The 12,426-nt window shown below is 41.5% G+C and overlaps 1 protein-coding gene across 4 annotated transcripts in view; it reads left to right on the top strand.

Annotated features, from left to right (window-relative positions):
* Positions 1–12,426, top strand: part of CDKAL1 (CDK5 regulatory subunit associated protein 1 like 1) — a 706,822-nt gene that overhangs the window by 294,363 nt on the left and 400,033 nt on the right. For all 4 annotated transcript variants that reach the window (XM_019490403.2, XM_019490404.2, XM_059724329.1 and 1 more), the window contains one exon: positions 11,184–11,287. In XM_019490403.2, coding sequence (XP_019345948.1) covers positions 11,184–11,287 — 104 coding nt within the window. The remainder of the gene's footprint in view (positions 1–11,183; positions 11,288–12,426) is intronic.

Below are 12,426 nucleotides of genomic sequence, written 5' to 3'. Positions count from 1 at the left end.
TTCTTATTTTTAATTGGGCTTTTCTGTAATGGATTATAAGGCATATTAAGTTAGGTGAGTTGGAGAACCACTAATTCCTATTTCTTCATTTTAGTATTGCAGGGACTTGAACAGAACGCCCTTGGTGGTGAACATGTGGCAATATATTCTGGTCTTGTTGTATCATCAGCTACCTATTCCCATACCTTGCTATGTAAAGATAAAATGTTTTCTTGCTAGGAAGTAGTAAAGTATGCACACAGTTGATAAGGACTCTGAAAACTTGGTCATTTGGGTTCCTAGGACATTTAAAAATTATATCCATGCTAGGTTTTTTTATGCTCTTACATGAAGGTAAGAAAAACTTATTTAAAGTGCGTAATAAATTTTCTGCTAATGCTTTGCATGTATACAAAGCAGTTCTTACAGTTGGCTTCAACAAACAGTCTTAACATTTTTATTCATAAACACAGGGTAGAACCATTTTCTGTGTCTTCAGCATATTTGTTTTTCAGACTTATCCATTGGGTCAAATTGTCCCAACACTTTGTGGGTTTTTTTGAGTGAGAGAGAGTCACATATTGAGTTTATTTCAGCAAAAAGCAAGAATTCCCATGTCATGTTGCTGGTTGGTACCAGCTAATGAGATACAGTGCTCAGCCTCTCAAAGTTTCTGGCTTTCTTTTTTTCCTACTGTATTGATTGTGGTCTGTATGTGCGCATAATCCTGGAAACTTGGAATTTGGGGTAGTTTACTGGAAAAAAAAGTGTAGATTGTCTGTTATGCTTTTGGATTTTTTAAATTAACATCTTCAATGATTGATAATTCCCAAATCTGTTAAAGTGTTTAGGCAATTACAGTCTGGAAATGTTATCTATTTTGGTTTGCTATAGATGGAGCAGATTTAGGCTCATTTTTTGGCAGTAGGGGTGGAGAGAGAGAGACTTCTAAACACCATTTTAAATTATGACATAGTTTCTGCAATACATAAAAGTTTAAAACAAATAAGGTTGTATCTTCCTTTGTTTTGCTCTTTCTTTGTTTACCAAAAGAGAATATAAATTGAAGTATATGAATATCACAGAATATCTTTACTTTATATTAGTAATGGTTTAATTTGTCATGCCAAAATAAGGGACAAACTGTCTTGAAAGCCCCCTAAAGAATTGGTAGAACCAAGCCCTGTAGCAGAACTCCAGGCTTTCCATTTTCTCTAGTTATCAGGCTGTGAGGGGGAAGTTGTTATGCAGGAAAAATGCGGTGTCAGCTGGGTCTTGTGGGGAGAGGGAGTTTTTTTTCCTGAGAGTTATTGTTATAAGGGTTTGACCCAGCTTACAATTTGAAATATGTAGGCTATAGTTTGAATTTTTGGATTCTTATCCCAAATCCTGTATTTGTAGAGGTCCACCTGTTGGAGTTAGGCCTTTTCATACTCAGCCTTTCACACTCAGATCAACTGTCAGAGGTACAATGTACAAATAATGGGTCATATGAGCATATCTGTGCAGAGTGCAGAAAGAGGAGACAGAAATTTATATATTTGAACTTTTATGATCTGAAAACAGATTCTGTGCCAACAGTTCAAAAAATGTAGTAGTTATCTAAATTAGTGCACTCCTCACCCCTCCAGTTTGCTTTGGGATTATTGTTCACTTATCCATAATGGAGTAGTTGGGTGCTGCTGTTTGGTTCCTGACATTTTGAAACATTTTGTATTAATATTTAAGTTGTTTCTTTAGTTTTATTAACTTTGTTTCTGTTGCCTTCCAAGATCAAAATGGAGATCTGGATGTAGGGGGCAGTTGGGAAGCAGTAGCATATAGGGGCTACCAGGGCACTAGCCCTGGGTAACACCCAAGTTGGGGTGGCCACCAGAAAGTAGTGGACGGCATCTGACCCTGCCATCCTTACTTTCTCTCCATCTCTACTTTCTAGCTTGGTCCGTGCAGCAAGCAATGACAGTGCAGGAGCATGGGTCAGTGAGTGAAAAGTGTTCTGAGAAATGTAGTTTTCATGAGTGGCAGCAGTTGGAAATCACTGCTGCTGAGGGTAGATGTCACCTCATTGCTTTGTGGATGAAAAATGGCATTTTTCTGCCCACTTAACATGTCTCTCTGTGGCAGAAAAAAGAGGTGACATTTCACCTCAGCAGCAGCAGGAGCCAGAGCCCTGTAAAGAACATAGAGGAAGAGGACGGAGGAAGGACTACCTTCGGTGCAGTCCTGGCCAGGTATGCCTCTGTGGGGAAGCATGGTTGGGATTGGCCAAAGGGTTTGCTTGGAAGTGTTAGTCTGGGTAGGTGATGGGGGGGAAGTTGGAAGAGGAAGGGAGTTGGGGGACACAGGTTTAGGGATGCTGTTAAGGGAATCCTATCTGTAGGTTTTTGTCTATTTATTGCAAGCCGCTCTGAGCCTTTTGAATAGGTGGGGATATAAGTCTAATAAGTTAGATAAATCTAATAAACAAATATCTTTTATTTGATATTAAAGATATCAAATAAAAGATATTTTATTTGAATGGTTATAAATATCACCATTTTAGTATAGGTCAAATAAATATAATTGTATAGAAGCTGCAGAATTTCACAAAGACTCTGTAAAGTGAAAGCGAGACCTCATCTTTTATTACTATAGATGAGTCACAGGTTGGCAGAGAGCCTACAAAAAGATCAGCAGTGGTGTATGTGTACCCCCTCCACCATAGACAGCACCATCAATTTATTAAAAGTAATGTCTCCTTCTATTCAGTGTTTGGCACTTTTAAAAAAGATTTAAGCCTCAAGGTTCAACTGTAAAAAAAAAAAAATAAAAAAAAAATAAAATAAAAAAGCTTTTTGTTTTCACAGAAGTTGATGAAATTGGCAAAGCTTCCTTCTTTAAAACAATAATCTTATTCTTTTTAAATAATTCACGTCTGTCTGTATACTTACTTGCTAGTTCCTGTATTTTATGGGAAACTTGGCATGTCTAAAAGTATTGTTCAGCATAATGTGTTCAGCATAAATACTGATCACATGAATTAGAAATTAGAAATCCAAATGACTAGGACATTGGAAGCCAAGCCACTGAACCTACACTACTTCTTCTTCTTCTTTTTTTTTTTTTTTAAGGAGGCCAGTGTATTTTTAAATAAAGTTTGTTTTTGTTTGTTTTTGATTTTTTTTAGCTGTCCAGCAGCTGTGTAGCTATCTGATATGTAAGATTGCAACATGCATGCTTCTATTTTGCTTCCTAACTTTATTTTAAGTTCCATTAAAAAAATCTTCCTTAAAATAAGGGGCTGTTCACTAAAATTTTCCCTGAAACTTGAGGTGAACTGGAGAGGCATGCCTTTTATAATGTTTGATTATAGCCTCTGGACCCTCTCTGGGTCATTCTTAAAATACAGTGCCCAAAACTGGATCCAGTACTCCCAAGTAAGGGTTAATAAGCATTGAATAGAGAAGTACTGTTATTAACTTTTGTGTCTTGTGCACAATGCTTCAGTTAATGAAGTCCACAATTTGGGCAAACCTTGATTCTTGTGTCACCTTATTCTTTTTCTTATTATGTTATGTAAATGCCTAAACTAGAAGCTGTATAAGGTCACTTCTGTTAACCTTCATCAATTTCTTTTTTTTTTCATTTGTCATATTGAGGTTTCAACGTTTGCCCTTTAGTGCAAACCTGACTAAGTGATATATTGCTTACCGAGCATAAGGGCCTGTATGCACATGGGTGACCATCAGTACAGCTAATTTGTTCTTGCTAAGGTAGTTTTCATTTTGGGAGCCCTTTTGGTATAGAAAAAAGAAAGATCAGTTATCTATGCCTTCTTTTCAGAGTGTTTGCATAATGATGTTCCCCTGAAGAGAGAGATTTTTTTTCCATAGGATAACTTCAAATATATTTGCCAAAGTAAAGCATACTAGTCTGTATGGCCCACTTTAGAACTGTTTTAAGGACTTGCCATACTCTTATCCTCTGATGTAGTAGCAGTGTTTAGGAAGTGCTTACATTTTTTTTTTTTGCTGTGAGTTCAGCCACTTTGTTCCCTCACAGAACTCTTGGTTTTGTAACATCTGGTTGTAGTAATTTGTTGTTCTTTAATTTGCCATTCTCTTTCAACACTTTACTTCTCTTTAGTCTCTGACAGTGTCTTAGGTTCTGTCTGAAGATTGGAGGTGGGTATGTCCCAAGTCTTTTTGCTGGGGAGATTGACACAAAAGTGGCTTGTAGTCTTGTAGTGAAATAGCAAGCCCTCCCTGTCTACTGTTGCCTGTCCTTGATTTCTGCCTATTACCTATTCAAACATGGACAAAAAGGTATCTTGGAATTAAGTAAATACAGTATGAGGTTTTTTCCCCCAGTTGGCATGGGGGGAGGAACCCCCTCATCACATACAAAGAAATGGCTATAAAACACATGGCCCATGTTGGGCAAACATGCTGATGGGAACCTACCACAAGCATAGGTTAGTGTAGCCCATCTGAATAAGATATTCAGGGTATGGAGAGCACCCTGTCCAAGTTTGCAGATGACACCAAGTTTTGGGGCAAAGTTAACACACTGCAGGGCAGGGAGTGGATACAGGCCGATCTGGACAGGTTGGATCAATGGGCAGAATGAAACAGGATGCAATTCAACAAAGACAAATGCAAGGTACTCCACCTAGGGAGGAGGAATCCCCAGCACACATATAGGTTGGGGGATGACCTCCTCAGCAGCTCAGTGGCTGAGAGGGATCTTGGAGTCATAGTTGACTCCAAGATGAACATGAGCTGGCAGTGTAACAAAGCCATCAGCAAAGCCAATCGCACCTTATTGTGCATTAGCAGATGCATGACCAACAGATTGAGGGAGGTGATGCTCCCCCTCTACATGGCACTAGTCAGGTTGCATTTGGAGTACTGTGTCCAGTTCTGGGTGCTGCACTTCAAGAGGGATGCAGAGAAACTGGAGAGGGTCCAGAGGAGGGCCACTTGTATGATTAGTGGCCTCCGTATAAAACCCTACGAGGGGAGGTTGAGAGATCTGGATCTCTTCAGCCTTCACAAGAGACGTCTGAGGGGAGACCTTGTAGCAGCCTATAAGTTTATCAAGGGAGGACAACAGAGAGTTGGAGATGCGCTGTTTACCAGGGCACTCCTAGGAGTAACTAGGAATAATGGGTACAAACTAGTGGAGAGTAGATTCAGGTTAGACATTAGAAAGAAATTCTTCACAGTAAGGGTGGCCAGAATCTGGAACGGACTGCCAAGAGGGGTGGTACTATCACCTAACTTGGAGGTCTTCAAGAGGAGGCTAGATAGGCACCTGACTGGGGTTGTCTGACCTTGGTTCTTTTCCTGCCTGGGGAAGGGGGTTGGACATGATGATCCTTTGGGGTCCCTTCCAACTCTATAATCTATGAAGCTGTGAATATGGTAGTGGCCATTATGTGCCCTTCATCGACAACTCTTTTTTGGAGCCATGACATTGCATACCCAGCATCCCTCTTTCGACTTCTCTCTGCCTGGTGCTTATTGTTTGTGTGGTCTTGCCCTGCAGAAAGTGAAGCCAGACCAGGTTGTCCTGTGTCTCATCTATGTATACATTTTTGGAACAGGATTAGTGACAAGAACACCTAGTTTCGGTTACAAGTGGAAGCTAATTAGCATGTGGATCCTTTGTTTAGGGGAGGTATCTGGAATATACATGCATACTGAGCAGTGCTGAGATGTTGAAGCATGGTGGAGAGTAGGACTATGCTAATCATATTGTCTAGGCTAAGAAATTATATGACAGAAGGATTCTGGGTGTACATTGTCAGGGCTCACCAGGACTTGAAGTGTTGTTGACTCTGGTTGGCCCCAGCCCAGTGAACTATGTGGTAAAGCATGAGCCTTTTTGCTTTGGACTAATACTATGCATAGTTTACCTGGCAGGGGAGATGCAACAGTCTCAGCCTTTGGAGGCATCTGAACCCCAAAATCTATGGTCCTGGGGCTTGCACATAGGATTTGGGGAGTATCTGAAGCCCCAAACCAATGGATCTAGGAAGGGAGATACTTGCATGATGGTAGAGCTATGTAGACTTGACAGTAGCTCTACTTAGTCGAATTTTGAAATTTGACTATTGGACTTTGCCCAGTTGACTCTGGAACTGATTTTGCCCTTGAAATGAAATATATATATCTGTATATTTTTCAAAGGAAGATATAGATATATATTTTTTCAAAGTTTGCACTAGATTGCCAAAGTGTGTTAATGGACTCCCTGTGTTAAAACTTGCAGCAGTTTAAAAAAAAAAGTAACATGCATCAATTCTGGATGAATAAAATCTATGGGTACTATGCAGATTGCTACAGCTGTGTTTAATTTCAAGGTTTAATTTCAAACTTGCTCCTCACTTCCATGTGCTTAGGGAGAGCAGGGTCTCACAGTAAGGGGAAGGGGAAAGGGTTTGCCTGGGGAAAAAGTTGTGGGGGGGAAGTAGAGAGCAAAGGGCTACTTGATCCTACAGATTTATTTTGCCTGCTGCAGCAGTGGGAGGGGATCAATTCAAGGTAGACTTCCAATAATTAGGTTCTATACCTGGAAAATGATAAGAAATTTGTAATTTTTCCATAAATAGAATCTAATTATTGGAGAATTGTCTTATAATTGGTATGAGTCAATATGGTACTTATTTGAGGTAAGTTAATAGCTTGGTCTAATTTATTGTTCATATTTTACTTAAAAGCCTTTTATTTGTTCTATCCTATCTACATAATCAGACATACACACGTGTAAGGTACATAAAGATTGTTTAAAACATTTGTTAAACTTTCTCCAATTATATCTGTGTGTGTGTGTGTGTGTGTGTGTGTGTGTGTGTACATACATGCACACACGTCAGTTGAACACAATGTTTTATTGATATATTCACAATTTTAAAGCAATTTGGAAGCCTACCAGTGCCTCAATCATTATAATAAAATAAATTCTAAATACTTATATATTTTGGTGTGTGCTTTTGGGTTTTTTTATCATGGAAAACCAGAGCTCCTCCTGCCCCCTTCATTCACCAAAATGTGGGTCCCTCTGCCACTGTCACCCCCACTGCTTTGTTGCACACACACCCTTTCACCCCTGGACAGTCCCCAAGCCCTGGCCCTCCAAACCCCCACTTACCTGTATCCAGCTGCTGGGGCTACTCCCACACGCCTTGCTGTATGCCGGCCACGTGCGCAGACGCGTGTGATGCTCCCTGCCTCCAGTCGCCCTCCCCCCTGCTCTCCCTAGCCCCAAGCAGCCCCTTTGCAGGCTGTAAAGTTGTCAGCCTGTAAGGGGAAATCCACAAGTTTCCTGCGGTTTCCTTTAGGGTTGGGAGAAGCTTCAGGTGCTGATTCGATTAGGAGGAGATTCGGCCAGATTCAGCAGCCAAATCTCTGAATCCGAATCAAATTGGAAGACTAATAAAAAGGTCTGAATTGATTCAAGGCTCTCTGTATTGATTCAGAAAAGATTTGGAGAGCTTTTGAGATTCGGGCAATCCCCACTCACCGCCACAGGGAGCTGGACTCTGACTCCATGCCTATAAGTAGAGGGTAGGGGGGTGGGATGGAGGAGGGGGGAGGGAACCATGGTGGGACCCCTGCCAGCCCCATCCCCTGCCCGCTTCCACAGCCCCCCTGAGCATCCCCTGCCCGCTGTCCCAGTCCCGTCAATGGCTGCCCCACCCAGCCCCAGCTCTTAAATAAAATAAAAAGCCCTGCATTCACCAGCTGCTGCCAGGCAGGGTGGGATGATTCCCACTGCCCTGTGCTGCATATGAGGCTCTGCTATGAGTCCCCCTCTCCTGCCCGCTCTCCTAGCCCCCTGCATGGCTGCCCCACCTGGCCCCAGCTCTGGGCTCTTTAAAAAAAAAAAAAAAAAAAAAAAAAAAAAAAAAAAGCCCCGCACTCACCGGCGGCTGCAGCGGCCGTTGTGGCTTCTGGGGACTCATGGCAGAGCCCCTCATGCAGCACAGGGCACTGGGGGGGCAGCAGGGATCGCCTGGCAGGAGCCGGTGAGTGTGGGGCTTTTTTTGAGTCATGGGGCTGGGTCTGGGAGAGTGGACAGGGGAAGGGGGCTCATGGCACAGCCCCACCACACAGTGAGGGGCAGTGGGGTGCCCCCCCCCCCCCCGGCCTGGCAGGTGCCGGTGAGTGCGGGGCTTTTTTTTTTTAAAGAGCTGGGACACTGGGGACAGGCAGGACAGCCACTGACAGGGCTGGGAGAGTGGGCGGAGGATGGAGCCTGTTTGAGTCAGAGATTTGGCTGATTCGGCAGCAGCCAGATCTTTGAATCAGATTAGGCCGAATCGATTCGGGATAGTGATTCGAATCACTGAATTGAATCACTGTCTCCTGAATTGGCCAGATCTGAATCCGAATTAAATACTAGCCACTTTGAACAGGCCTAGTTTCCCCTTTAAAGGGGAAAATCCCCTTTTTTCTGTGGTAAATGGAAAACCTGGATCCTTGGCCATTAGGCCCTGTTTTCTTCTTAGGCTATGGGTACTAGTCCCCCTTGCCCCTCTCCTCCCCTCCCCTCCCTCCTCTCTCTTGGTCACCCTGCTGCTTTCTGATTTCTGCTGGGGCACTGCACAGCTTCCCTTCCTTCCCCTCTTCCCCCCCCTCACCCCCACCTTCCGTGCCAGGCTGTACCTACCCTGAACTGAAGGATAACTGGTAAGCTAACTTGTTATCACTGCACTTACTGGTTAAACAATTAATTGCTAAACCTTTCACATCCCTAAAATGTACCTGTTTGTTTTCAAACTCTTAAATTATCCTTTTCTTCAAGAATAACTTGAGAAAGAGAAGTGCTCTGTCATTTGCAGTTCTTAGTAGATGGTAATATCTATAACTGAGGACTCAAGTAAATGATGTAGTATTTTGACAAAAAGAATGTTTAAATAAATATGCTTGTCTTGAGGCACTCTGGTACATGCCAACCTGCCTCCTTAGCCTCACCTTTCTTTTTCTGTCCATTCTTCTATGCTGTCCTGAGCCAGCCATGGCTTGCTGGTGATTATTTAGGCTTATATCCCACCAAATCCATAAAGGCTCATAGTGGTATACAATAACAGACAAAACCCACAAGATGAGATATTCTTCGTCTCTCAAACCATCTGTCTCCCTTTGCAACAGGTTTGATATCTAGGTTTTAATTCATAGTTTACCTGTCAGATCTTGCATTAGCTAACATAAAATAAAAATTCTAAACACACAAGATATGTTTTATTAAAAAATACAAAACCAAACTTTCTATTTTTTGTTTATAATGACTTGTACCTTGTTATTTTAATGTAGCTTTATAACACTAATATTCTTTTGGTTTTGAAGATATAGTCTTAAAAAATACATCTTCCTAGTCCTTTTCTTCAGGTTCTGATAAGCGGGAATAATGATATACCTAATTGAAACAATACATATCTTGAGGTCAGCAGTCGAGCAATAGAAATAAAGAGTTGCTGGAAGTCTCTTTCCTTGGCAGTTGCAATAGTGAAAGGAAGTGATTAGAATAGGTAAGAAAAAAGTAAGATGCAATAAGCTTAAGCTGCTAGAGACTGTTTCAGCATAAAATGTTCATAAGAATGGAGTAAATGGTGAAGTGGGGAAACCCATTCCGTGCCTGGATGCCCATTAGAGCTATCAGTTGACTTCAGTTTTCCTCCTACCTGTTGCTGTACAGGCATGGGATACCATTTTATTGTGGGAACTTTTGTAATGAAAAAGCTTTGGTGGATTTTCTGAGCAGCAGTTGCCCAGTCTTGAGGCTGCAAGGCAATCTATTGAATGGCAACACATGATTGTATTTACCACCTGGGCACATTGTAGTTTGATGTCTTTATTGGTATGTTTCAAAAGTGTTGTGGGCCTTACTACATGTCACTACTTGATTGTGCAACATGCTGTTTATATTTAGGCTCTTGTAGTTAAAGCTTTTTTTTTTTTCTGGCATTCAAATGTTTCATTATGATGAAACTATAGCTTTGTGCTTGTGATAACAAACATGACTTAAAATCTTTTTATAACCAAGAACAAGATGAACATTTGTTTTTGTTTTCTAAAATCTTGATACTCAAATGTACAAAAAGGACATAGGTCAAAAGTCAGCTTTAAAAAAGCTGCTGTTTGTATTCTGCTTACTGTGTGCATGGCACTGACAAGAACCAACAACTAATCCAAGAAAAGCTTAACAGTGAGCATTTTATGATCCTTCCATCCTTTCTGCAAGGAACTAATCTAGCTTTCATATGCTGTCAGATAAATTAAAATCATTCAAGTTGTTCCAGTTAGTTATGGGAGGTTTTCTTAAGTCCTCGAACCCTTGTGCGAAACTCTCTTCCCAGTTAATGGTTCTGTCCCCCGTATTTGATATATTTAATATTGTTGAGACACAGGAAAGGGGAAAGAAACCCAAATGTGTTTTTCAAGATTGCTAGAGTGTAGAAAATGAATTGAAGTTTTATGGTAAGAATCTGTCATAGTAAATTCTTACCTAAATTTTGTTAGGGCTCAGATGAGTATCTGAATATTTTAAGAGATGACAGATTTGCAGTTGAGTTTATGGAACTCGTTTTTAGTTTCAAAACTAGAATCCTGAAAATTTGTGGCTTAGTCCTAAGATTCACATGTATTTTTCTTTTTTTTAAACTCAGAACCCTGAATATATTCATATTAAAGTTTTTCTGCTAAATGTTCTCTCGTTATTACCAGGAGGTACATCTACATGTGCTATTAATGAACAACAATAAACTCTGTTGCATACCATGCCAGAATTTATTGCTCCCAGATGCTGTATTTGAACCTGTACCCAAGACTGTGACACATGCTGTTAGGGGCCCTGAAGCTCAGCTTGCCAGCGCAGAGCTGCTCCAGCCTGGCTCAACGTGCTGCAGAGGAGCTGGCTGAGGCATGAGAGTGCTCCAGTGCAGGTCTAGCCAGCAGGCAGCCACCTCACTGAAGCACCCTTTTGCCACAGCCAGCTCCATCAGTGTCTGCGTGTCTTCTACCTCTGTTCTCGTTGCAACTTTCAGCATTCTGAGGCTTTAGGAGTTCTGATTCAAAGGCTACAGCCCTATCTACCACGTTCTGTGGTAGTACTCTTCGTTTCTAAATATAAAAGTTGCATTTTGTTGGGGGAAGGGTCCTGATAAAATTGTTTATTGAGACTTTTTGCACAAAATGAATATATTTTAAACTTCTCCACAGATGTCTAAATTCATGTACATATTGTAAAACGAAGCATGCCCGAGGAGACCTAGCAAGTTATCCAGTTGAAGAGCTAGTGGGCAGAGCCAAACAGTCTTTTCAAGGTAAGGGACTTTCTGCTGTACCCAAGTCACTTTTGAAGTACCTTACTCTCATAAGGAATTTCCATATAGATAATGGACATGGATGGCAGTTGGTTATTGAATTATTTGTATTCTGAGTATGTCAAAAGTGCATGTGCTGGTGCCTCTTGGCCCCCTCTACACATTACAAGTATCATGCAATTAACTGGTTAATTGTGTAGTTATGTTGAGACCAGCTACATGTGCAAAGTTGCTGTCGTGCCATAAAAAAATCCAACCAGCTATCAAGTTAGACCTCAAAAATGTATATTGACTTTATAGCTGGTTCTGTTGAGCTTTAATTTGCATGTGTAGCAGGGTCTCCCAAGCAGCTGGGAGTCCCATCATGCAATGGGGCTCTCAGCTGCAGGGGTGCACCATGTCCACCTGAGGCTGGGAGTCCAGCTGGGTCCCAGCACCTGTGGGTTGCAGCTGTGATCTCCCAGCCTCAGCAGTGCTTGCGGCTCCCAGGGTTGGGAGATCATGGCTGCCACAATCTACTAGCCTTAGGGCAGGGGGGCATGCAAAGGGTTATAACCCCATCGGAGCTACAGCAGCTGTGATCTCCCAGTCCTGGAGGTTTCACACCCTCCCAGACTGAGAGATCACAGCAGTTGCCATGTTCCAGCCATGGGGGTCTCACACATCCCCGATGCTGGGAGTTCTCAGAATCAGGCCTCTCGCTCTGGCAATAAGGCACAATGGGATCTAATTTATGATTGTGTGGATCGTGCATTAGATTCTATTGCGCCCTTTACCTGCACATCTAGAGGGGCCCTCTAATTCTGTTCTAGTGTTAGTATGTTATGCACCTGTTCTGTGGTAATATTAGCTTCCAAAAGAAATACAGGTTTTTAGTGGGTATAAATTATATATTAAGCATAATACATGTCAGGATTTATTAATGATGATGGGGATCTTTACTTTAGAATTTTTTTTGCCTTTATTTTAAAAAGAAGTAGAGCAGAAACATTTTTTCTTTCAGACCCTTTTCTTGGAGAGTAGAAATTGCTTACGTACTAAAACAGATTTTGTGGATTGTCAATCCTTCCCTTTGTGTATTTTGACATAGTGATTAAATTATTTTACATAAAAATCCGGTTCCTGTATGCCAACAGAAA

This window comes from Alligator mississippiensis, chromosome 3, assembly GCF_030867095.1.
Source record: "Alligator mississippiensis isolate rAllMis1 chromosome 3, rAllMis1, whole genome shotgun sequence".
Classification (NCBI taxonomy): domain Eukaryota; kingdom Metazoa; phylum Chordata; order Crocodylia; family Alligatoridae; genus Alligator; species Alligator mississippiensis.
This window is presented reverse-complemented; position numbering and strand designations above follow the sequence as displayed.